Source organism: Salmo trutta, chromosome 29, assembly GCF_901001165.1.
Source record: "Salmo trutta chromosome 29, fSalTru1.1, whole genome shotgun sequence".
Lineage (NCBI taxonomy): Eukaryota > Metazoa > Chordata > Actinopteri > Salmoniformes > Salmonidae > Salmo > Salmo trutta.
In genome coordinates this window covers 34,686,877-34,714,075 of record NC_042985.1, presented here as the reverse complement: position 1 = coordinate 34,714,075, position 27,199 = coordinate 34,686,877, and the positions used below count along the sequence as shown (strand labels likewise).

The 27,199-nt window shown below is 45.2% G+C and overlaps 1 protein-coding gene across 1 annotated transcript in view; it reads left to right on the top strand.

Annotated features, from left to right (window-relative positions):
- The window catches only part of LOC115167465 (neural-cadherin), a 205,951-nt gene that overhangs the window by 139,167 nt on the left and 39,585 nt on the right, over positions 1–27,199 (top strand). The window contains exons 21-22 of the mRNA XM_029721890.1: positions 7,459–7,685; positions 23,836–24,113. Of these exons, the coding sequence (XP_029577750.1) occupies positions 7,459–7,685; positions 23,836–24,113 (505 nt within the window). The remainder of the gene's footprint in view (positions 1–7,458; positions 7,686–23,835; positions 24,114–27,199) is intronic.

Here is a 27,199-nt window from a genome sequence, read left to right as displayed (position 1 = left end):
CTGTTAGTCACATGTCTGTGGAACTTGTTCAGTTTATGTCTCAGTTGTTGAATCTTGTTATGTTCATACAAATATTTACACATGTTAAGTTTGCTGAAAATAAACGCAGTTGACAATGAGAGGACGTTTCTTTTTTTGCTGAGTTTAGTACATCCTCAAAGAAACACACACACACACACACACACACACACACACACACACACACACACACACACACACACACACACAGCTCTTTTTTGTGAAATTTCAGGACTTTGTGGGGAGTAAAAAATGTTGACCATTAAAAATCCTATTTTCCCTAACCCTTAACCTAACCGTAACTTTAACCCTAACCTTAACCCCAAAAGCCCTAACCCGAATCCTAACCCTAACCTTAGAATTACAATGGGCCAGTGCAATTCAAGGTAAACACCTCCATAAACAGACATGCTACAAATCTAACCTTAAACCCTGTCCCTAACCTTAACCCCAAAACAGTAAATCTAACCCTTAATCTTAAAATAGCATTTTAACAAAATCAGGACATTAAAAAAGTCCAGACTTTTCAAACAATTTATTGTTTTCCTACCTTGTCAGGACATTCGAGTGAATCATTAGGACGTTAGGGTCCTGATAAGGAACGAAAACAAGTACACACACTCTCACTCTGTTTCGCTCTCTCTCTCAAATGCACAGCCCTCTGGGGAATGTAGTATGTTGAATAAAGAACTTTGAAACAGCTTGAGTGTGTCCTTTTCTGATTGTGAGATTAGTTTGAAAAAGTTCAAAGTTGAATCTCTCTATCATTCATTCCATTCCTCCCCCCATCCCTCCCTTCTGCCTAACTCTGCGCCCCACCTCACCTGTTTGCATCTCTCTAAGGTCCTGCTTCAGGGGATCAATAAAAAGAGAAATTGGAAAAAATATCTTCAGTTCACCTCTGGGATTAACACCAATACTAACCTCTGAGTCTGTCTCAAGGTCCTATTGACCCAGTCAACTGAGACCCTCTACTCTATCACCATCAGCGTGTCTGTCTGCTGACCTGACATGACAGGGGCATGCTAGTCTCTTTTAATGGAGGTAGTTTGTATTTACTGTCCCCTACGTATTTATTTGGACAGTGAAGCTAAAACTTTGAATTTGGCTCTGTCCTCCACCATTTTGGATTTGAGATCAAATGTTTTATATCAGGCAACAGTACAGAATGGCACCTTTTATTTGAGGGTATTTTCATACATATCTGTTGTACCATTTAGAAATCAATGCACTTTATGTATCTAGTCCCCCCATTTGAAGGTGTATAATTATTTTGACAAATTCACTTATATGGTATTAAATTTAGTGAAAAGTTTTGTATTTTAGTCCCAGATTCATAGCACACAATGACTACATCAAGCTTGTGACTCTACAAATGTGTTGGATGCATTTGCAGTTTGTTTTGGTTGTGTTTCTGGTTATGCTGTGCCCCAATAGAAATGAATGGTTAATAATGTATTGTGTCATTTTGGAGTCACTTTTATTGTAAATAAGAATATAATATGTTTCTGAGCACTTCTACATTAATGTGGATGCTGCCATCATTATGGATCATAATAAATGAATCATGAATAATGATGAGTGAGAAAGTTACAGATTAAAGTCTCCAAAATGACACTACGTTATTTACAATTCATTTCTATTGGGCACAACATCATCCGAAACGCAACCACAGCAAATTGCAAATGCATCCAACAAGTTTGTATTCACAAGCTTGATGTAGTCATTGCATGCTAGGAATATGGGACCAAATACTAAACAATTGAGTAAATGTTATATACTATAAGTGAATTTGTCCAATGTAGCTGGTGGTGTGACTCCAGGTCCCTTTTTGGACACGGTTAAGGTGCTCTTTCATGACTAGATCAAATTGTGCCATCAGTTCAACCTCTTTGAGGAAATGTCCATTTGATGGAGAGTACAGTGATTCTGTGTGTCCCCTTAGTGCCAGATTTCTAACTGCCAGAGACTGCACAATAGCAGTCAGATGTGTCAACACCTCTCTCCATCTTATCCTCTCAGCCTCCATAAGTGCCACCTCATGTTTATCAATTGTTTCCCCTTTTTTGATCCTCATTGCCAGTTCTTTCCATGTTTTCATGCAGTTTTGGTGTTCTGGACTGCTGCCGTGCGAAGTCAGCAAAGATCTTGCATGTTTCCAGTCTGTCAGTCCTGAGTTTGCTAAATACATGTTCTTATTAGAAAAGAGTTTGCAGCAGAAGCAGAAGAGGCTGTTGTTTCTTTCAGAATACACCAACCAACTTCTAGGGATTTATTCACCACTCATCAAGGTCTTCCTGAAATACTGGTGGTGGCAACTTCTTCCATCACTGTCATTCCTTGGGAAAACAAAGTTAGGTGGTACCTCACTTGGTCCTCTGCAAACTAGTTGTGTCTGAATTCTGTCAGTCAGAACTGAAGGCCAGTCAGCAGGGTCTGTAGACAGTGGTTCATCCTCAGCAGCAGGATTTAGTGGGGATGCTGCTACAGGCATTTCTAATGGAGAGCACATTGGCATTAGTTTACACACGTTATTCACAGCATTTATAGTGGTGGAACATCCCACATACACACCCAGTAATAATAAAACCATCATTGTTACCTACAATATGGAAAGCTAAAACTTTCCAAAATGGAAAGTAATTATTTTGTTTATGTTATGCAGGGATGCACACATAAAAACACGTGTGTGCACCCACCCACACACACACACACACACATGCGCGTGCTGACAAACACACCTGAAGAATCCTGCTGGGGGGAAGTGGAAGCAAATGGGGCTTCATCCTCATCCTCAGGCTCAGACAACATTTGTGAAGACGCCTGTGTGGCTGAGGAGGTGGATGGCTCCTCATCCTGAGGCTCTGAGATCATTTCTGAAGAGGCCTCTGTTTCTGAGGCGGTAGATGGCTCCTCGTCCTGGCCAGTGCCAGAGGCTGCTCCAAAATATTTCAGAAGTGCCCCTGAATTTGCATTGAAATACAGTGTATGAGTCTGACACACTGACACCCTAAATACATTATGCACAATTGATCAAACTTTCAGAATAGGAACCAAATGAACCATACAACCTTGGCTAATTCTAGGCATAAGACACCCCAAAAGATTGAATATATCACAAAAGATACAAAATATGAGCATAATAGACGTCTTTTAAGTTAGCCTACAGCATTGGAAATTCCCCTTACTGAGCTCAGGACCTAGTCAATACAATCACACGTTTATGATGTCACCTCAATGAAACTTAACCAAATCCATAATGTGCTAGTTAGGTTGTAATCGGTTTGCTGCAGGCTACACACATTGTCATGATGAAACTGTGTGAAATTATATCCAATGTTATGTAAGCTAGTTGGACAGAAAATGAAAGATTCTCACCCTATGTGTAATAGTATAGAAAGCAACATAGCAACATAGGCTAACAAACATAAGTGTCATACTAGCCTATTTTTTGTTTTACCTTTATTTAACTAGGCAAGTCAGTTAAGAACAAATTCTTATTTTCAACATGGTGGGCTAACTGCCTTGCTCAGGGGCAGAACAACAGATTTGTATCTTGTCAGCTTAGGGATTTGAACTTGCAATCTTTCTAGTTACGAGCCCAACACTCTAACCACTAGGCTACCCTGCCGCCCCATTTCATTACATGCATAATATTATACTCATAAAGAGATGACATAGCTGCATACCTTTGTCTTTTGCACGTTTCTCCTCCTCTTCCTTCATCTTTTTCCTAAACTGGGCACCTGAAGGCTTAGACCTTTTCTTATCCATTTGTGTTGATTTGGCACTCGAGCATCAATATATTACCCATCCCTCAACACTGTCAACTAAGAGTCAAGACTAAACCAATTCAGCTTGGTGGTGTGCAGACTGGTTAGAAATTACTCTTAACGATTTCGCACAAACCAGAAAAAAATGCAACAATATGTCTGTGAAACTACAGTTGAAGTGGGAAGTTTACAAACACTTAGGTTGGAGTCATTAAAACTCGTTTTTCAACCACTCCACAAATTTCTTGTTAACAAACTATAGTTTTGGAAAGTCAGTGTGAACATCTACTTTGTGCATGACACAAGTAATGTTTCCAACAATTGTTATCAGACAGATTATTTCACTTATAATTCACTGTATCACAATTCCAGTGGGTCAGAAGTTTACATACACTAAGTTGACTGTGCCTTCAAACAGCTTGGAAAATTCCAGAAAATGATGTCATGGCTTTAGAAGCTTCTGACATCATTTGAGCCAATTGGAGGTGTACCTGTGGATGTATTTCAAGGCCTACCTTCAAACTCGGTGCCTCTTTGCTTGACATCATGGGAAAATCAAAAGAAATCAGCCAAGACCTTAGAAAGAAATTGTAGACCTCCACAAGTCTGGTTCATCCTTGGGAGAAATGTCCAAATGTCTGAGGGTACCACATTCATCTGTACAAACAATAGTACGCAAGTATAAACACCATGGGACCACGCAGCCGTCATACCACTCAGGAAGGAGACGAGTTCTGTCTCCTAGAGATGAACGTACTTTGGTGCGAAAAGTGCAAATCAATCCCAGAACAACAGCAAAGGACCTCGTAAAGATGCTGGAGGAAACAGGTACAAAAGAATCTATATCCACATTAAAACGAGTCCTATATCGACATATCCTGAAAGGCCGCTCAGCAAGGAAAAAGCCACTGCTCCAAAACCGGCATATAAAAACAAGACTACGGTTTGCATCTGCACATGGGGACAAAGATCGTACTTTTTGGAGAAATGTCCTCTGGTTTGATGAAACAAAAATAGAACTGATTGGCCTTAATGACCATCGTTATGTTTGGAGGAAAAAGGGGGAGGCTTGCAAGCTGAAGAACACCATCCCAACCATGAAGCACGGGGATGGCAGCATCATGTTGTGGGGGTGCTTTGCTGCAGGAGGGACTGGTGCACTTCACAAAATAGATGGCATCATGAGGGAGGAAAATTATGTGGATATATTGAAGCAACATCTCAAGACATCAGTCAGGAAGTTAAAGCTTGGTCACAAATGGGTCTTCCAACTGGACAATGACCCCAAACACACTTCCAAAGTTGTGGCAACATGGCTAAAGGACAACAAAGTCAAGGCATTGGAGTGGCCATCATAAAGCCCTGACCTCAATCCCATAGAAAATGTGTGGACAGAACTGAAAAAGCGTGTGTGAGCAAGCAGGCCTACAAACCTAACTCAGTTACACCAGCTCTGTCAGGAGGAATGGGCCAAAGTTCACCCAATGTATTGTGGGAAGCTTGTGGAAGGCTACCCGAAACATTTGACTCAAGTTAAACAATTAAAAGGCAATGCTCCAAAATACTAATTGAGTGTATGTAAACTTCTGACCGACTGGGATTGTGATGAAAGAAATAAAAGCTGAAATAAATAATTCTCTCTACTACTATTCTGACATTTCACATTCTTAAAATGAAGTGGTGATCCTAACTGACCTAAAACATGGATTTTTTACTAGGATTAAATGTCAGGAATTGTGAAAACCTGAGTTTAAATGTTTTTGGCTAAGGTGTATGTAAACTTCCGACTTCAACTGTATATATTCACAGTATTATGAATGAATTGTGGTTTATTTGGTAACGTTTCGTAGTGTGACTGATTTACTAATTGCATTAGTAACGTACAAAGTTAGAGGTGCGCTATTTGATAGATTCCCCCTCTCCCCCTACCTCGGGCTTCCAGTCGGGGGACCTGAGGTCAACCTACCTGTGCCCCCCTCCCCATCTTGTACTTCTGAGTGGGAGACCTTCCCAGACAGTAGCCTGCCTAGCTCACAAACTAGAATCAAGGCGCCCACTCCGACAAGATTAATTGACCCACAGTCCCACTCGGTGACATGATATCATTGACATGACGTGCAAATGAGCGCTAGAAAACCGATCGCGCAGCTGTGCGGGCAGCTGCCCATGTCGCCAACACCTAAATCCGCCACTGAGTGAATGTGTGTGTGTGTGTGTGTGTGTGTGTGTGTGTGTGTGTGTGTGTGTGTGTGTGTGTGTATCCCCCTAATGCCCGTGGGAAGGAGAGTCGATGTGATCTTTGCTTTGGATCAAAGCCAGGTGTCATTCTGTCCCTCCATGTTAAAGAGAGTCCCTGTCTGTCTCCCACGGCACTGGTAATGAGACCAGACAGACGGCAGTAGCATCGGCAGCAGCATCCTCTCGCTGAGTTCCATTTCCATTCTCTTAATGTTCATCTAGGATTCCTCCCTCGGTCTGTTCTCATGGCCTTAATCACACTGAGCAACACTGACACTCCTCGGGACCTAATGATCCCAGATTGACACCGCTCAGGTGTTCCCAGCATGACACTTAAAGCCTGCCGTCAGCCTGGGGATTAAGAGTGGGAGAGATGAGAGCACACAGACACACACATTGTCAGAAAGTTACACACATGCACCCACATATGCACGTCACATGCACACACACACACGTGCACACACACACACATTCAGTCAGACAGTTACACACACTAAACTTTGTAGAAATTCAAAAACATGCATTTATTAAACATTTCATTCATCAGATATGATTATTGGAGCCTTCTCCCTTAAAACAATTTATAACTATGTCACTGATGTCATTAAAATTGGATGAAATCTCTTTCCCTTTCCTTTCCACCTGTCTCCTGTGTGCTGAAGAGTTTCGATTGGAGCAGTCGGGGGACCCTATCTGTGTCAAACAGGGCCCAGGGGACTGAGGGGAGTGGGGCAGAGGTAAAGCCCAGGGCCCCTGCTCCATCCCCAGCTTCCCTCTCTCTCCTAATCCCATGCTAGAAGGTGTTGGCTCAATTAGAGGTGGCCTCGCCTCAGGAGCTTTCTCACCTTGGCACCCTCTCCTTGGCAGCGATGCCATGCTCCAAATTGAGGTTGAAGGCTGTCCCGTCCTCTACCATCCCCCCCCACCCCCCCCCGCTCAATATCCCCGACATGGCCAGAGTGGTCTGTCTGTGTGAGCGTTGGCTATGACTGTGACATTGTGTAGCAGGGCTGGGTGGTGTCTGTCTCGCTGGGCCAGGGCCAGTGGCTCTCAGGAGGGGAGAGGAGAGGCGATTGACAGGGCCTGTCAGGTCAGGTCTGGGAACATGGTCCTCGCACAACTTTAATGTTCCTTAAATACATCCAGAGCTGCTTCGAGGACATGCATTTTTCATGAGTACAGCTCTTTATCTTTTAGGAATATATGTCCAGTATTACAGATACGGAGTGTCTCTCTAATAAGAGAACAAGTCACAAGCAGAGCTTGTCTGTTATTCTGTTTATTGGCTGTTTGTTTCTCCTGCTCATTGAAGAGATTTTAGGGATGCATCTGTTTCTGCCTAAGAAAACGAGAGGGAAGAGTCATGTGGCATATGTTGGCTTGTATAACTTTGTTTGTTTGTGTGTCTACTTGTGTGTGTGTGTTGCAGACATCACAGCGAATGAGTTTATTGAGCAGCGCGGTAGCTTGAGGAGTCGCTATGAACTGCTGGTAGACTTCCTGTCGGAGATGTTGGCGGTGGGCGTTGACGTCATCAACGTCTTCAGCCTGATGGACGTCAGGGAGAGGACATTGGACGTGCGCTTCGCAGTGCACAGCAGTCCCTTCCTCAGAGCAGAGAAACTACAGGGATACCTCGCCGCTCACAAACAAAAGGTACTGTGTAATGATGACCCTGGAAGTTATCCTGTTGGATATACTGTGATTTTTCTGTGAGTTAAAAATAAACCTATAACGATTGTGTGATTATTTTAATGAGCCTCGCTCAATGTTAAGCATTAGAAGATGCAACCCTGACTCGACGCCACTGCAAATACACACAGAATTACTGGACAGAAGACATTTACATGTATGGTCCAATTATGGAAAATGCAGTCACACAAGGACTGTTGCTAGCCTATCTTGAAGAGAGGGGGATTTCAATCGGAAGAAAATGCAATATGTATTTGTGTAGCCTTGTGTTTTTCCACGTAATGAAAAATGTAACCCTCTAGTTTTATGTGGATGTTACGAATAGATTATGTAACATTGCAATGTCAATTACAGCATAATATATCTGAAGCTGCTATTATGGTGCTGTCACTTTGAATACATTAGTTATTGCAGTATTGGACTGTATTCACCAGACTTGCTATAGATTATTGTGGGCTGTGGAGCCTTACAGTGTAGCTGTTACACAGGAACAATCTTTAAAGTTAAACCATACCATTAAATCGCCTAGTGGTTAACCGCGTTGGGCCAGTAACCAAAAGGTCGCTGATTCAAATCCCAAAGCCGACTAGGTGAAAAATCTAATAGTAAGTCGGTCTGTATAAGAGCGTCTGTTAAATGACTAAATGTACAATTTCAACATTTGAACCCAACACTTGTTCTGACATCTCTTCATTGAGGCGCACGTTCACTTCCTCTTTCATGCAGTTGAAAGCTAGAGGGAAATAGGGAGAGAAAGGGATAGAGAGGGGGATATACAGAGTTAGAGAAGGAGAGGGAAATCACTGAAAGAGAGAAAGAAAGAGAAAGGGAGAGAGAGAAGCAAAGAAGAGAGAGAGGTTGTGGATGCTTCAGGTGTGGTTTGTGGATGGTCCGTGCTCTTTCATCTGGATTCCATGTGCCCTTCTGAAAATACATTGATCACAATGAGATGTGAAGCGTGGCGAGAGAAGATGAGCGCGGAGAGGGAAATAGGGAGGGGGACGGCTGCGGTTATTAATGTTTGCAATTCTAGAGTAATGGAAATATGAGACAAAATTATATATTTTTTTTATATCTCTCTATCTCTCGCTGTTTCTGTCATGGCAATGGAGGTTTCCCTTGCTGGTAGAGCATTTCAATTCTTAGTGCACCCCGGACAGTTTTAAGAAAGTACATATTGGTTTCCTGTGGTTAAATTCATTGATATGTAGACCAAGTTCTATGTTCCTCTTGTAGAAGTAATAAGACAGCTAGAGAGAAGGGATGTTCTGGTTGATTTTGGGAGAGTGAAAGAAGACCCTTTTGTGTTGTAGATCACTGCTTCCAGGCCTTTTGTTGTGAGACTTCACTTCTGGGTTCTGTGTTGTCTGGGTACAAGCACAATCCAAAAATTATTATAAGTAAGTTATATCGAAATATCCAAGCATAGCCCTACATACTCTTTGTCAGTGTCTTGCCAGTAGATGATATTGTGTAGGAAAATGCCACCCCTACAGTGAGGGAAAAAGTATTTGATCCCCTGCTGATTTTGTACGTTTGCCCACTGACAAAGAAATGATCAGTCTATAATTTTAACGGTAGGTTTATTTGAACAGTGAGAGACAGAATAACAACAAAAAAATCCTGAAAAATGCATGTCAAAAATGTTATAAAATGATTTGCATTTTAATGAGGGCAATAAGTATTTCACCCCTTTGCAAAACATGACTTAGTACTTTTGGCAAAACCCATGTTGGCAATCACAGAGGTCAGACGTTTCTTGTAGTTGGCCACCAGGTTTGCACACATCTCAGGAGGGATTTTGTCCCACTCCTCTTTGCAGATCTTCTCCAAGTCATTAAGGTTTCGAGGCTGACGTTTGGCAACTCGAACCTTCAGCTCCCTCCACAGATTTTCTATGGGATTAAGGTCTGGAGACTGGCTAGGCCACTCCAGGACCTTAATGTGCTTCTTCTTGAGCCACACCTTTGTTGCCTTGGCCGTGTGTTTTGGGTCATTGTCATGCTGGAATACCCATTCACGACCCATTTTCAATGCCCTGGCTGAGGGAAGGAGGTTCTCACCCAAGATTTGACGGTACATGGCCCCGTCCATCGTCCCTTTGATGCGGTGAAGTTGTCCTGTCCCCTTAGCAGAAAAACACCCCCAAAGCATAATGTTTCCACCTCCATGTTTGAAAGTGGGGATTGTGTCTTGGGGTCATAGGCAGCATTCCTCCTCCTCCAAACAAGGCGAGTTGAGTTGATGCCAAAGAGCTCCATTTTGGTCTCATCTGACCACAACACTTTCACCCAGTTGTCCTCTGAATCATTCAGATGTTAATTGGCAAACTTCAGACGGGCATGTATATGTGCTTTCTTGAGCAGGGGGACCTTGCGGGCACTGCAGGATTTCAGTCCTTCACGGCGTAGTGTGTAACCAATTGTTTTCTTGGTGACTATGGTCCCAGCTGCCTTGAAATCATTGACAAGATCCTCCCGTGTAGTTCTGGACTGATTCCTCACCGTTCTCATGATCATTGCAACTCCACGAGGTGAGATCCCCCGATGTCGGGGACCCCGCGATGTCCAGAGGGGGCGGAGGGACCTCCGGCACCTCACCTTCCTGCAGGGGACCAGCTACCACCGGCCTGAGGAGAGACACATGAAACGAGGGGTTAATACGGTAATAGGAAGGGAGTTGTAACCAATAACACACCTCGTTTATCCTTCTCAGGACTTTAAAGGGCCCCACACACTGCGGCCCCAGCTTCCGGCAGGGCACGCGGAGGGGCAGGTTCCGGGTCGAGAGCCAGACCCTGTTCCCCGGTACGAACACGGGTGCCTCACTGCGGTGGCGGTCAGCACTCCTCTTTTGCCGTCCACTGGCCTCCTTCAGGGATTCCTGGACGGCTCTCCAGGTCTCCTTGGAGCGCTGTACCCAGTCCTCCACCGCAGGAGCCTCGGTCTGGCTCGGGTGCCATGGTGCCAGGACCGGCTGGTAACCCAAAACACACTGAAAGGGTGATAAGTTAGTAGAGGAGTGACGAAGTGAGTTCTGGGCTAACTCCGCCCAAGGAATGTACCTCGCCCACTCCCCTGGCCGGTTCTGGCAAAACGACCTCAGAAACCTGCCCACCTCCTGGTTCACCCTCTCCGCCAGCCCATTACTCTCGGGGTGATAACCGGAGGTCAAACTGACCGAGACCCCCAGCCGCTCCATAAACGCTTTCCAGACCCTGGATGTGAACTGGGAACCTCGATCAGAGACAATGTCCTCCGGCACCCCGTAGTGCTGGAAGACGTGGGTAAATAGGGCCTCCGCAGTCTGCAGGGCCGTAGGGAGACCGGGCAATGGGAGGAGATGGCAGGACTTAGAAAACCGATCCACAACCACCAGGATCGTAGTGCTCCCCTGAGACGGGGGGAGATCTGTCAGGAAGTCTACTGACAGGTGCGACCATGGCCGTTGTGGAACGGGGAGGGGCTGTAACTTCCCTCTAGGGAGATGCCTAGGAGCCTTACTCTGGGCGCACACCAAACAGGAAGAGACATAGAACCTCACGTCCTTAGCTAAGGTGGGCCACCAGTACTTCCCCCTGAGACTCCGCACTGTCCTCGCCACACCAGGATGGCCCGAAGTGGGTAGCGTGTGCGCCCACCGAATCAAAAGATCACGAACACCGAGCGGCACGTACTTGCGACCCATGGGACACCGTGCAGGCGCAGGTTCCAATACTAATGCCCGCTCGATGTCCGCGTCCACCTCCCATACCACAGGTGCCACCAGCCTAGACGCTGGAATGATGGGAGTTGGATCGATGGGCCGGTCCTCCGTGTCATAAAGACGGGACAGCACGTCGGCCCTCGTGTTCAGGGAGCCTGGTCTATTGGAGATCGTAAACCTAAACCGGGCGAAGAACATGGCCCACCTTGCCTGACGCGGATTCAGTCTCCTAGCTGCCCGGATGTACTCCAGATTTCGATGGTCGGTCCAGATGAGAAAGGGGTGCTTAGCCCCCTCAAGCCAGTGTCGCCACACCCTCAAGGCTTTTACCACCGCTAGCAACTCCCTGTCCCCCACATCATAGTTACGCTCTGCCGAACTGAGCTTCTTCGAAAAGAAAGCGCAGGGGCGGAGTTTCAATGGCACACCCGAGCGCTGTAATAGCACGGCACCCACCCCAGCCTCGGATGCGTCCACCTCTACTATGAATGCTAGAGACGGGTCCGGATGCGCCAACACGGGTGCTTCGGTGAACAGCGCCTTCAACTTCTTGAAGGCTCCGTCTGCCTCCGTCGACCACCGCAAACGCACCGGCCCCCCCTTCAGCAATGAGGTAATAGGAGCCGCTACCTGGCCAAAACCCCGGATAAACCTCCGGTAGTTATTGGCAAAGCCTAAGAACCGCTGCACTTCCTTCACCATGGTTGGAGTCGGCCAATTACGCACGGCCTTAACGCGGTCGCATTCCATCACCACCCCCGTGGTGGAAATGCGATAACCCAGGAAGGAAACGGCTCGTTTGGAAAACACACATTTCTCAGCCTTAACGTATAGGTCATGCTCCAGCAGTCTACCAAGCACCTTGCGCACCAGGGACACATGCGCGGAGCGGGTGGCGGAATATATCAGAATATCATCGATATAGACAATCACGCCCTGCCCGTGCAGGTCCCTGAGAATCTTGTCTACAAAGGATTGAAAGACGGCTGGAGCATTCTTCAACCCATACGGCATGACGAGGTACTCATAATGGCCCGATGTGGTACTAAATGCAGTTTTCCACTCGTCTCCCTCCTTGACACGCACCAGGTTATACGCGCTCCTGAGATCCAGTTTTGTGAAGAACTTTGCTCCGTGAAATGATTCCACCGCCGTAGCGATGAGAGGTAGCGGGTAACTAAACCCACCGTGATCGCATTTAGACCTCTGTAATCAATGCACGGACGCAGACCTCCCTCCTTTTTCTTCACAAAAAAGAAACTCGAGGAGGCGGGTGAGATGGAGGGCCGAATGTACCCCTGTCCCAGAGATTCCGTGACATATGTCTCCATAGCCACCTTCTCCTCCTGTGACAAGGGGTACACGTGGCTCTTGGGAAGCGCAGCGTTAACCTTGCTGGAGATCTATCGCACAATCCCCCTGTCGATGAGGTGGTAATTTGGTCGCCCTCTTTTTACAGAAAGCGATCGCCAAATCGGCGTATTCAGGGGGAATGCGCACGGTGGACACCTGGTCTGGACTCTCCACCGACATGGCACCTATGGAAACTCCTAGACATTTCCCTGAACACTCCTCTGACCACCCCTGGAGAACCCCCTGTTTCCACGAAATCCGGGGATTGTGATCAGCCAGCCAGGGGACCCCAGCACCACCGGAAACGCAGGCGAATCAATAAGGAAAAAACTATTCTGTTCCTTATGATTCCCCTGCGTCACCATGTCCAGTGGAACCGTAGACTCCCTGACTAGCCCTGACCCTAATGGTCAGCTATCTAGGGAGTGCACGGGGAAGGGAGAATCTATCGGCACTCGCGGAATGCCCAGCTTAATGGCAAGTCCGCGATCCATAAAGTTCCCAGCTGCGCCTGAATCGACTAGCGCCCTATGCTGGGAAGAGGGAAAAAAATCTGAAAACAAAATAGGTAAGAACACGTGACCAACAGGGGGATCTGGGTGAATCTGGTGCTGACTCACCTGGGGTGACCGAGAAGTGTTCTGCCTGCCCTCTTGACTCCCAGACTGGCTCCTCCAGCACCGGTCGGCCGTGTGTCCTCTCCGACCGCAGCTGGTGCAGGAGGAGCCACCTCCTCCGGTGCCCCCTGGCACAGCCCCCCCCCCCACCTTCATTGGAGTAGGGGCGGGGGTGCACGGGGGTGGAACGGACAGGACCCTTTCCGAACGCCCGCGGGCAGCCAGCAGATTGTCCAGACGGATGGACATATCGATAAGCTCATCCAGGGACAGAGCGGTGTCTCGACAGGCTAGCTCCCTGCGGACGTCCGCCCGGAGACTGCACCGGTAACGGTCTATAAGGGCCCTGTCGTTCCACCCCGCCCCAGCAGCCAAGGTCCTGAACTCCAGCGCGAAGTCCTGCGCGCTCCTCGTCTCCTGCCTGAGGTGGAAAAGCCGCTCACCCGCCGCTCTTCCTTCCGGAGGGTGGTCGAACACGGCCCGAAAGCGGCGGGTGAACTCTGGGTAGTGGTCCCTCACCGAGTCTGGACCATTCCAGACAGCATTTGCCCACTCCAGAGCTCGGCCCGTCAGGCAGGAAACGAGGGCACTCACGCTCTCCTCTCCCGAGGGAACAGGTCTAACGGTGGCCAGGTACAGCTCAAGCTGGAGCAGAAATCCCTGGCACCCATCCGCCGCTCCATCATACTCCCTCGGGAGCGCCAGACGAAGCGCGCCAGAGCCAGACGCAGTGGGAGGCGGAGGTGGCTGCGTCGGAGGAGCCGGAGGTGGAGAGAGGAGACCACTCCTCTCCCATCTTTCCATCCTCTCCATCATCTGGTCCATCGCGGATCCGATTCGGTGGAGGACAGTAGTGTGGTGGAGCACGCGTTCCTCCATCGAGGGAAGGGGGTTGGCCGCTGCTCCTGCTGACTCCATAGTCGTGGTGCGGGATTCTGTAAGGCGTGGGTGTTTGCTGACGAGGAATCAAGTGCAGGAAGCAGCGATTCAGGGTATAGGCTTTAATAGGCACAATGGCTAAACGACAAGCCAACCCAAACAGAGCACAGAGCGCACTACCAAACAAAGTGCCCCAAACACAAGGGACAAAACACAGCTTGCGCAAAACACACGCACCACTGAAAATGTAAAACAAACAGCGTGTCACCACGCACAGCATACAATGAAATAAACGCAATCTCGCACAAAGAAAAGGCGGACCAGCTAATATAAATAGCCCCGCTAATCACCCACACTCAGAACAGGTGCACACAATACAAACAGGGGAAAAACAAAAAGGGAATCAGTGGCAGCTAATAGGCCGGTGACAACGACCGCCGAGCGCCACCCGAGCAGGAAGGGGTGCCACCGTCGGTGGGAATCGTGACATTGACATGCGTTTTTCTGGATTTTTTTTGTTGTTATTCTGTCTCTCACTGTTCACATAAACCTACCATTAAAATTATAGACAGATAATTTCTTTGTCAGTGGGCAAACGTACAAAATCAGCAGGGGGTCAAATACTTTTTTCCCTCAATGTAAGTCACATAATAAAAACGGTGTTTTGAAGTACACTACATGACCAAAAGTATGTGGACACATCATTCCAAAATCATGGGCATTAATATGGAGTTGGTCCCGCCTTTGCTGTTATAACAGCCTCCACTCTTCTGATAAGGCTTTCCACTAGATGTTGGAACATTGCTGCAGGGACTTGCTTCCATTCAGCCAGAAGAGCATTAGTGAGGTTGGTCGGGCACTGATGTTGGGTGATTAGGCCTGGCTCGCAGTCGGTGTCCCAATTCATCCCAAAGGTGTTCGAGTTGAGGTCAGGGCTCTGTGCAGGCCAGTCAAGTTCTTCCACACCGATCAGAAATTGTATGCTGTAGTGTTGATTTCCCTTCACTGGAACTAAGGGGCCTAGGCCGAACCATGAAAAACAGCCCCCGACCATTATTCCTCCTGCACCAAACTTTACAGTTGGCACTATGCATTCGGGCAGGTAGCGTTCTCAGATTGGTGAAGCGTGATTCATCACTCCAAAGAACACATTTCCACTGCTCCAGAGTCCAATGGTGGTGAGCTTTACACCACTCCAGCCTACGCTTTGCATTGCGCATGGTGATCTTAGGCGTGGTGTGAGGCTGCTCGGATGTGGAATCCCATTTCCCAACAAACAGTTCTTGTGCCGACGTTGCTTACAGAGGCAGTTTGGAAATCGGTAGTGAGTGTTGCATTTTTACGGAACTGTTTGTCTATGGAGATTGGCTGTGTGCTCGATTTTACAAACCTGTCAGCAACGGGTGTGGCTGAAATAGCCGAATCTACTATTTTGAAGGGGTGTCCACATATTTTTGTATATATAGTGTATATTCTAGCTCTGTTGGTGATTGGCTCAGGGTCTGTCGATTGTGAATAGGACGTGATATTGGTTGAGTTGTGAGTATAGTGATGGAACAGGCATGGGGAGAGGGAGCTCCTGATGTTTGTAACTTTTAAACAGTGTTTTATTTGTTGCCCCTGATCTCTGACAGCCCATCCCTACCCTATCTCCCCCCGTATGCCCTTCTCCCCTCTCCTCTTTCCGCTCTCTCCCAGTGTGTGTCTCTCCTCTTTCCGCTCTCTCCCAGTGTGTGTGTCTCTGGCTTTTGAACACTCAAGATCCCCCTGTAGCCTGCTGGGATTGAGGAAGTGGAAATCTCAGCATGCTCCTGTCCCAAGGGCTCTCCTCTCTTCTCCCCATTTACCCCTCTGTTTTCCACCTCATATCCCCCTTATGCCTTGCTGCCCCCCCCCCCTCGTCTCCTGCTCAACCCCTCCCATACACATACCCTGTGATGTGGCACAGGCAGAGACACACTGACAGAAATAGATAACGCCTAAAAACATGAGGTGAGAGACACTTCACACAATGACAGGGTGAAGTAGGAAAAAAACTTTTCTGGTAACAAATTCTATGAAGTCCATATTAACAATGCATTATACAGCATTATACATGTACTCATAATGCACTATGATAGAGTAACAATGCAGTATAAACCAGGGGCGGTCAGTGCTGTTTAAGATAAGGGAGGACGATTAATTTTTTTATGAGCATGGCCTTATTTCTATTACAGCATATTGGATGACTCTCATTCAAATTCCATTCACCCAGTTCAATGTAACACCGATAGGTTTAGGCTACTACATGATACTCACATTTTCCCTATACCCATTATGAGGTTGCTACAACCTAGTCTATGAATTAAAGTTTACATAGGGTGTAATCATTAGTCCAACAGTTGCAAACGAGAGTTTCTATTGGACAAATTCAGGTATGTTTATCCCTGTTTTGTTCCGTTTGCTTCCGTTTAAGAAATTTTTTAAACATAATCGGCGGAATGAATACACCCCTGATCACGTGTAAACACAGTTCACTTTCATAGCAGCCACAATGTATTCCTTCTCACATTCATGCACTCTCCCTTCACCTCTTCCCTTCACTTGTGAACTTCAATGCACAACACATCAGCTGTATGTGACCAGGCAAAATACCCTTTCCTAACCAAACCGCTACACACAGCCTACATCGTTGTCACCATATTAGCTAAAGTAACATCATAGTCGGCATTACTAATAGAACTATCGCGTTAGTAAACCCGCTACAATCATGCAGTAACGTTAGTGTACAGTCAGTAAGAAGTTACTGACGTTTTTGTCATTGAGCAGCAAGTTATTATTACTGCATCATAATCTTTATTATGGTGTTTAGCATACTTATAAAGTCATATTTGATTGCTTTAGGTAAAGTGATGAAATGCCTAATGCAGACACATAATAATACACCATAAACTGTTACTATACAATTATAAAGTGGTCATTGTCTGCTTTCAGCGAATGAAACTCTGCACATTTCATGATGACCCAACACAAAGCTCTTCATTCTTTCTCACACATAACATAAATTGCCTCAACATCTTACAGATGTAGGATCTTAATGTGAGCTAGTTTGCTACAGCAAGAAAATAATCCTGAAGCAACAGGAAATGTGAATTATTTATGTGGATTATAAGTAATGGACAATTTTGAAGGGGTTGATACGTTTTTCGTAATTACAAACTTCAGAAGCCTTTTTCAACCTCAAATAAATTAAAGGAAAGGGGGACCAAATTAAGATCCAACATATATACAATTGGCACACCTGCATATTATATTAACATAAATAGTTCAAAAAAGAAAAAGGCAAATGAAAAAGCCCTGTGCGACAAAATTATACAATAACATTAATATTTACAATAACATTGCTCAGCAAGAATGTGCATGTACCAATTGAATCTCAGCTTACATAGAATGAGCAACACAAATGAGGGAAAGGTTGATGGTCATATTCAATATTTTTCTTAAATTAAAAGCATGAATTTCATCACCTCGTAGAAAGACCGCAGTTGTACAGGACAAACATAGGTACAAAATTCAACTCAGCCTCGATATAAGAGAACGGAGTTGAGAGTTCCTCAGCTATAAGTGATTATGATTATACATATAATGCATTATGAGCATTGGTATACAGACTTGTGAGTCTATATGAGTCTTTATGTGTGTCTATAACTATGCTTATGCTGTATTATTATGCTTATACTGTATTATGAGAACATGTATAATGTTGTATAATATATTATGAGAACTTGTATAATGCTGTATAATGCATTATGAGAACATGTATAATGCTGTATAATGCATTATGAGAACATGTATAATGCTGTATAATGCATTATGCATATGGTATTCATAGAAAGTGTTACCACATTTATTGTATTTTAAAGCTGCGATATGTAACTTTTTGGGTGACTCGACCAAATTCAAATGTGAGTTATAGATCTGTCATTCTCATTGAACGCAAGCCTAAGAAGTGGTATATCTGTTCTGTTTTTTCATCTTTTACTTTCGGTTTTGTACACCAGCATCAAACAGCTGAAAATACAATATATTTGGTAATTGAAAAGATATTTCACAGCAGCTTGAATGGTACAATGATTCTCTAGACGTGCTTGTTTTGTCACATAAACTGAAATTAGGAGAACTATTAGAAATGTTTGTCACCATGAAATGGTGGAGGTAGCCGAGTGGTTAGAGTGTTGGGCCAGTAACCAAAAGGTTGCTAGATCAAATCCTGAGCTGACAAAGTAAAAATCTGTTGTTCTGCCTCTCAACAAGGCAGTTAATCCACTGTTCTTAGGCCATCATTGTAAATACGAATTTGTTCTTAACTGACTTGCCTAATTAAATAAAGGTTAAATAAATAAAAAATACATTTCTGTGTATTCCACCTTTAAATGGTTGGTAGCATAAACATAACCACATGTTTTGTTTGCATTAGTATATATATCAAAAGTCCCAAATGCAACACAACACCTCACCTTTCTATTTGTATTACATAAAACCGATTAGAATGTCGAAGTGATGTCGGAAAATGTTTTTCCGGGTTGTGATGTAATATCAAGGACGGTTGTTTGTACTTATAGGTAACCAGATCGTCACTACAACTAAGTTACTAAGTCTTTGACCACACTGTGTTGTTACATTGGTGAGTAAAAACGTATGCTTCCTACCTTTTAACCATTGGATTTGGGCTTTGTGGGTTGCATAGCAGGTGCTGCAGTGTATTGATGATTAGAGGGAAGGGTTTGTGACTGAAGGTTGTTTTAATCTAGACTCCATTTTGTTCTGGTCCCCAGTTTGACCAGCGACAGTGACCGTGTGAGACAGCATTTTATTTCGTCAAGCAAGGACATAATCAGCTTACCATCAGAGCACATAATGGATATTTGTTTCACGTGTCAGACCAGCAACAACCAAACAGCTGTACTGGACATGCTGCTAAGTATTGCTAATGAGCATGATGATTTTAGGTCTAGTGTGTAATTAGAGTTTGTTTGTATGACTGACTGTATCATTAAATGTCGGTTCAGCTGGTCTTCTCTAAGAACGTAGCCATTAAGCACCCTCCTGTCTGATTGGCTTACCTAGAGACCGAGAGATATATTTTTTATTTTGTTATTTTCCCTTATGTACTTTAACTATTTGCACATCATTACATCATTGCATATAGACATAATATGTCATTTTAAATGTCTTTATTCTTTTGGAATTTTTGTAACTGTAATGTATTGTTTATTGTTTATTTCAAATTTGTTGATTATCTATTTCCCTTTCTTTGGCAATATAAACATTTGTTTCCTATGCCAATAAGAGCATCTTCCCCAATATTTGGAACTAAGGACTGATCACCCCAATCCACAAAAGTGTAGACAAATTTGACCCCAATAACTACCGTGATTTGTGCGTCGTCAGCAACCTTGGAAAAATCCTCTGCATTATCATTAACAGCAGACTCATACATTTCCTCAGTGAAAACAATGTACTGAGCAAATGTCAAATTGTCTTTTTACCAAATTATCATATGACAGACCACGTATTCACCCTGCACACCCTAATTGACAAACAAACAAACCAAAACAAAGGCAAAGTCTTCTCATGCTTTGTTGATTTAACTTTGACTCAATTTGGCATGAGGGTCTGCTATACAAATTGATGGAAAGTGGTGTTGGGGGAAAAACATACGATGTTATAACAACAAGTGTGCGGTTAAAATTGGCAAAAAACACACACATTTCCCACAGGGCCGTGGAGTGAGACAGTGATGTAGCTTAAGCCCCACCCTCTTCAACATATATATCAACAAATTGGCGAGGGCACTAGAACAGTCTGCAGCACCCGGCCTCACCCTACTAGAATCTGAAGTGAAATGTCTACTGTTTGCTGATGATCTGGTGCTTCTATCTCCAACCAAGGAGGACCTACAGCAGCACCTAGATCTTCTGCACAGATTCTGCCAGACCTGGGCCCTGACAGTAAATCTCAGTAAGACCAAAATAATGGTGTTCCAAAAAAGGTCCAGTCGCCAGAACCACAAATTCCATCTAGATACCTTTGCCCTAGAGCACACATAAAACTATACATACCTTGGCCTTAACATCAGCGCCACAGGTAACTTCCACAAACGAACGACCTGAGAGACAAGGCAAGAAGGGCCTTCTATGCCATCAAAAGGAACATAAAATTTGACATACCAATTAGGATCTGGCTAAAAATACTTGAATCAGTTATAGAACCCATTTCCCTTTATGGTTGTGAGGTCTGGGGTCCACTCACCAACCAATAATTCACAAAATGGGACAAACACCAAAGTTAGACTCTGCATGCAGAATTCTGCACAAATATCTTCTGTGTACAACGTAAAACACCAAATAATTGATGCAGAGCAGAATTAGGTCGATACCCGTTAATTATCAAAACCCAGGCAAAAGCTGTTAAATTCTACAACCACCTAAAAGGAAGCGATTCCCTAAACTTCCATAACAAAGCCATCACCTACAGAGAGATGAACCTGGAGAAGAGTCTCCTAAGCAAGCTGGTCCTGGGGCTCTGTTCACAAACACAAACAGACCCAACAGAGCCCCAGGACAGCAACACAATTAGACCCAACCAAATCATGAGGAAACAAAAAGATAATTACTTGACACATTGGAAAGAATTAACATTGCTTTGGCAATGTTAACATATGTTCCCCATGCCAATAAAGCCCATTGAGTTTGAGAGAGAGAGAGAGAGAGAGAGAGAGAGAGAGAGAGAGAGAGAGAGAGAGAGAGAGAGAGAGAGAGAGAGAGAGAGAGAGAGAGAGAGAGAGAGAGAGAGAGACAGACAGACAGACAGACAGACAGACAGACAGACAGACAGACAGACAGACAGACAGACAGACAGACAGACAGACAGACAGACAGACAGACAGACAGACAGACAGACAGACAGACAGACAGACAGACAGACAGACAGACAGACAGACAGACAGACAGACAGACAGACAGACAGACATTGTGCCTCAGATCCACATAGGGGAAAGATGAGACCTGGAGGGGTGAAAAAAGCACAGCGTTCCCCAATAGGCTGTACACTTTGTCTGTGCGTCGCCTCTTTCTGTTATTCCTCCCATCTCTTTTCCAACTGTAATTCAGACGAACTGTCCTCAGGTGCTACCTCTCCAGTCCTTGGACTCAAATCCAATATGGTTAGCAAAACGTTTGTCGGTTTAAAAACAAACAAATTAGCCTTAGGTCCAACCTGAAGAATTTATCTTCCTCCTCGTCCTCCCCCTCTCCTGCCTTCCGAGCAAAGATGTCCCAGTTTTCAGCATATTCTTTGTAGGCCTACAAGTCCCTAGGGTGCCCTTTAATGTTTTCTCCACAGACTCTGCCCCAGGGATGCATGGGTATTGTAGTCGAAGCCCCATGGGTGCCTCAAACTGTGTTTAGATAAAGCTGACAGTACAGTCATGCACAAAGCACAAAGAGCATTCACATTGCCATCCCTTCCCAGAGGTCATTTGTGGTCTTATATGAAATGTCTCTTCTGCCTGTATAGGGATTCTGGGTGTGCAGACCCATGGTTAGTATTTGTCATTGGGCACACACCCATACACCCACATACACCATATTTCTCTGGCGAGCTATATGTTTGTCTTTCTACACAAGTGGATTGGGAGATGTTCCATATCAGAAGTGTTTAACCTCTCAGCTAAGAAATGTAAAGCACCTTTTCAGGCAGTCGTTACACAGTAATGTGGCACAGAGGATGTTCATACACGGTAAAGGGGCGCCAGACACATAGGTTACATTTAGAGAGTCTAAGAGCATGAGTGGACAGGTGGGAAGGGGAAGATAGCAGTGGAGATGAGAAAGGGATTCAGGGATATCTTTTGATGCACATCCTGAAGTTTCCCTTGGGCTCTCACTCTACCCATTTTCCTTTAAGCGCTCTCATTGTGTGGGACTGGTAGAGATAAACACATCCACATTCTGACATTCTCGTTAATGTTCACACACAAGCACACGCTGGTGTATTCTCAGAGGAACTCAACTCACTTGCCGCGCTTCCTTTCCAAACACATCCACTCAAATACAGGTGGCGCGATACTCTCAGTCGCTGATGAAATTGTACCAGCCTAGACACTTTAATCTGCGTAGAAACAACAGTTCAATTGGATGTGTGACGGTGGTAGAACTGCTGCTTTTCCATTTAACATTTTCAAAGGCATCAGCTCAATTTTCATGACATGCCATCTCCTAACCTAAGGCAGTGGAGCTATGCTCTTCCCAATTAAACTCTGGCACAAATAACACAGTATACATACTGTGCATACGTGACATATGCCTGAAAACCATGTATTTTTCTGTCCTGGTAGTGTCTGTGGTCACAGTGGAGAAGAGGGGGATGTAACTGTGGTTGTGTGGGAGGAGGAGGGGAAGGAGGGGGTGTCTCCCACTTGCTGGTAAGCCAGACAGAGTGGGAGTCGGGAGGGGGTTAGATGGGAAGTGGCGGTGAGTGTGGCCCCTCTAAGTGAAATGTGCCGTGGTACTGCGGCACTGAAAACCACAGATCATTTTTTTGACGGCTGAAGGGTTGTGGGAGAATGTCATTAATCACCCATCCGCGGATCGCTCCTCAACCCCCACTCCCTTCTCCTCACCCCCCACTGCTGGGATCTACCCTGCAACGAGAGCAAGAGCAAGTGAGAGAGAAGAGAGAGAGCGAGAGAGAGAGAGAGAGAGAGAGAGAGAGAGAGAGCTATTTAATTCCATTTTCACTCTAGGACTCTAGGACCTCGTCATCATCACTATCCAACTCTGGATATATATACTCAACCTGGGAACAATCCTTTCACAGTCTCTCCCCAGTTCATTCTGCCTGAATGCAATGTGGCCCACTTGAGCTGTGAATAAATGTTGTTGAAAGGGTATACGGCGAATGTATGTAAACAGGTCATGGTGTACTGTATGTTCTAGTTACAGTCTCTGCACACTTCAAAAATCAGACGCTGGGAGGGCCAAGTGTTTTTGTGTGTATGTGTGGGTTTGCATGTGTATGTCCGCGTGTGTGTGAGCATGTGTATTTATGCAAGTGTATGCGTGTGAGAGAGCGAAGGAGTGTTTGTTTGAGAGATGAATTCATACACTCTCTATGCTAATAGGATGGCTGTAGGGGTATTTGCATGTATGAGTGTGTGCACGTCTTCTCGTGAGAGTTGGGATCGCACCACCCAAATGCTTATGTCGAGGAGGAAAAAAAGATGGCTAAAACAACAGGCATTATGTGCTTTCTAAAGGCTTAGGATAAACCCTGGTGGTAATCAAGACTGTTCCGCATTGACTCTTCCATGGCTGTCCCTTGATTACCTTTTAGCCTTATACTTTGTTGTTCCTCTGTCTCCTTTCACCTCCTATTTCTGTCTTAATCCTCCTAATTTAATTCTCCCTTGATCCTCTCTCTTTCCCTTCATTCTTCTCCGTCTCTCTCTCTCTCTCTCTCTCTCTCTCTCTCTCTCTCTCTCTCGCTCTCTCTCTCTCTCTCTCTCTCTCTGTCAACAGCTGCAGTCGTTCCTGCAAGTGAACGTCAGCCAGGTCCACGTGGATGAGTGTGGCAACACAGACTGTGGCGGCAGCGGCGGCTGCTCCAACGTGCTGAGCGTCAGCGATACGCCCACTGTGGTGGATTCAGGTAGCATGTCACTGGTGTCGGTGACGGTGGAGTCCACAGCAGTATGCAGCTGCTCCGGGAGAGAACATGTCCACAAGATTTGCTCCTCCTATCCCAGAAACCCCTGCTTCAACGGGGGCATCTGTGTCGACACTCCGAGCGGGTACAGGTGAGAAAGAAGTCATACCACCTGGAGTGAAATGTTCACACAGGGATAGGGGTTTAATTGTGTTTACAGTTGTGTACGGGTGAGCGGAGGTGTCAAAAAGCAGCAAATAGCCATTGGCAGTCTGACCTTTTAGCAGTCACCAGGGTGGGGGATAGGGGAGGGAAGGCTCAGATCTGTTGTTTCACTGTTGAGGTAGGGATGGTTGCCTGGAGTCTGCAACAGATAGATGAGAATGAATACCTGGTAGGAGAATGCTTTATAAATGAGAGTCAGGCTATGTGTGGAAGAGGAATCAATAAGTCAACTAATACTTCAAATCTCGCTAGAGGGATGAAACCCTTTGAAAGTATTTGCCCAAAAAACAGGCAAGTGGAGCCGTGCGCTCGCTAGCTCGCTAGCTCGCTAGCTCGCTCACACAAATGTCGTGCTGGTGCTGAATGATAGATCAAGTGAAGTTTTCAAAAGGATCCAAGCCCCCCCACGTGAATCTAATCACATCACCTCCAAGACTTCTGACAAATATGAGGTACACGGCTTATAGCCTGTTTCTCCAATTATCCAAAACCAACAATGCTAGTGATTTTTCTTCACTGAGTAAATACACCTAAACAGAGAGAATGGGACTAACACTGCATTTTACAAGGGGGCTGAGGGCGTTAGTGGTGAGGAGGAGAGAGCGCAGCGAAGTCATTTGGTACGGGGTCTGGGGGGTGAGGGGTCGAGTTAGGCATCCAGAAAACTGAATGGAGGCTGTTTAAATAACCTTGTTAGCCACGCCTGATTATTCTGCTTCATCTCTAATTGGACAGAGTTAACCATGTCCACTGGTCTCACCTCTCTTTCTCTCTCTCACTCTCTCTCTCTCGCCGGCCAGGCCTTTGATGTCTTTCCGACCTGGGCTCAGCTCACTGCTGTAATCCCAGCGGTGGTTGTTTAGGAGAGAGGCTTTAGCTTCAAGAGTGAGCTCTGCGTTCTACAGCACAGCAGCCACGTTGCAGTACCATATGTCTGGCGCCTCTTGTTCCTCTCTGCTCCTCTCACCTCCTCTACCTCTCTCCCCCGGTGGCTCTCTGTTTTTCTGGTTCCCTGTTGGTCGCCCTGAGTGAATTTCCTCGTTGTGCTCTGAATGCCTGAGCGAGCTCAACGTCAAGCTAAATACTTCTGGGATCGTGTTGAGGAGGAAGGCTAAACGCTGCCGGTGATGTGGGGGGAATTTTCTTTAATCTAATGATCTTTGTGATTAAAAATGTAAAGGAAATGAACACATCAAATATACCAACCTGGCCGCTACACCAGAGGAGGTATTTAAAAGGGAATGATGAATGTTTTATCAGAGGTCTGTGTATGTTTTTGTTAGGGTGTTAGCAATGTGGAAGTGCACTTAAATAACAGTACACCAACAATTTAATGAGAGATCGAGATCATTTAAATATATATATATATATTTCATCTCTGAGAATTCATGCAACCTTTTATTTTCTGATGCAATTTTGCGTCAACCAGATTGTACAGTGGAGACCACTGAGGTAAAATACGAAATGGAGGTTGCGTCTGACCATTGTTTTCAAGTTAATCTACTCACGTTCGCATATACGCCGATTCATGGAGCGTCTCAATCTGCGTTGCATCCGGTTTGTACGGACCACCGTCACATGGGAGCAGCACGAGCAGCGAGGATGTCATCCAAAAACATGGCAGACATTGGATGAATTTTATGAATGATATATCTTTGGCTGTGAGTGATGACATGTTTTTGTTTTGCCTCAGCGACAATTCATTGAATAATTCAATGGATGTTTTGTGCACGAAGGTCATTACTAAAGAGTCTGTTTAGGAATTTGCTAATCTGACCTCTCTAGGTGGCCGTGTATGGAAATGGGCAAGGTGTCAGTTAAACTGCAGTACCGAAGCAAAAACTGTAGGAGCAGTCAAAACCGTGCTTCTAGACCAGAAACCTGGCCCCTTTGTGGAAACACACAAACTACTACACGGCTGTATGGTCTGAACTCTGTGAGCAGAATCCGAATCAGACTCACCATATTTACTAAGACACTGCTCTGGTGAGGTGTTCCTCCTGTGGATTTCACTTGTGCAGACGTATGATCCCACAGACGGCAACACAGCCACAGATGATACTTCAGTTGGAGCACGCTGACAGACCTATACCGTTAGTCTCCTGACTGAGAGAAAGAGAGACCGAGAGAAGGAGGGAGAGAGAGGGAGAGAGAGAGAGAGAGAGAGAGAGAGGACGAAAGAGGATGACAGACACACACACACACACACACACACACACACACCGTGCAAACACACACATCAAAAGTCCCTCGTTTGAAATCCACCGACATTATTAGTTCATATTCAGAGGTAATCTGCCACTGCTTTGTTGTTCATGTCTAGAAAGGGGCTGTATATGAATGTTCATGAAAAAATTGGCAGACATCTTGCCCAAAATTTGAACATATGCCGAAATGCTCTTCCTGGAATTGTCCATCCAGCTTCCCTTTGAAACACGAAAGGAGGAGAAAGTTAATTTTGTTCTCTGCTGTTTAATTAAAAGAAGAAAGTTAACCCAGGATTTGTGTCTAGTTGGACGTACTAAGCATGTAATGTGCCTCTCCATTGGTCCGTACCAGAATGATTTATGCAGCCAACCTAGAGTTAATCCCAGCTCTCTCTCTGTTGCAGACACATTGGGTTTTTACAGCTGAGCTAACATTGCCAGTTTGGCCCAAACACAGGATAAAGTTGTTGATGTGTCAGAACATAAGAGCCTCCCTGTTGAAGACAAGTTGTCCTTGCAGAACTCACATCCTTCGGCTTATATTATAACTGAAAAGTCAAGAACACAAAAAGCTGTAAAGCATTTTGAGTCTGTGAATGTAGCGAACAATTAACATGTTAATAGAAATTCCTCACATTATACGTATTCAATTGTGACATTTCTGCGATTATTGTTTCCACTAGAGAATGATGTTATAACTGAATAGGGCAGAGGTCAATGTCTTCGTCTGCAGGCTTGGGCGTGTGAAACCATTCAAAGACAAATGCAAGCCTGATAAAAGATAAGAGAAAGAGGGAGTGGATGG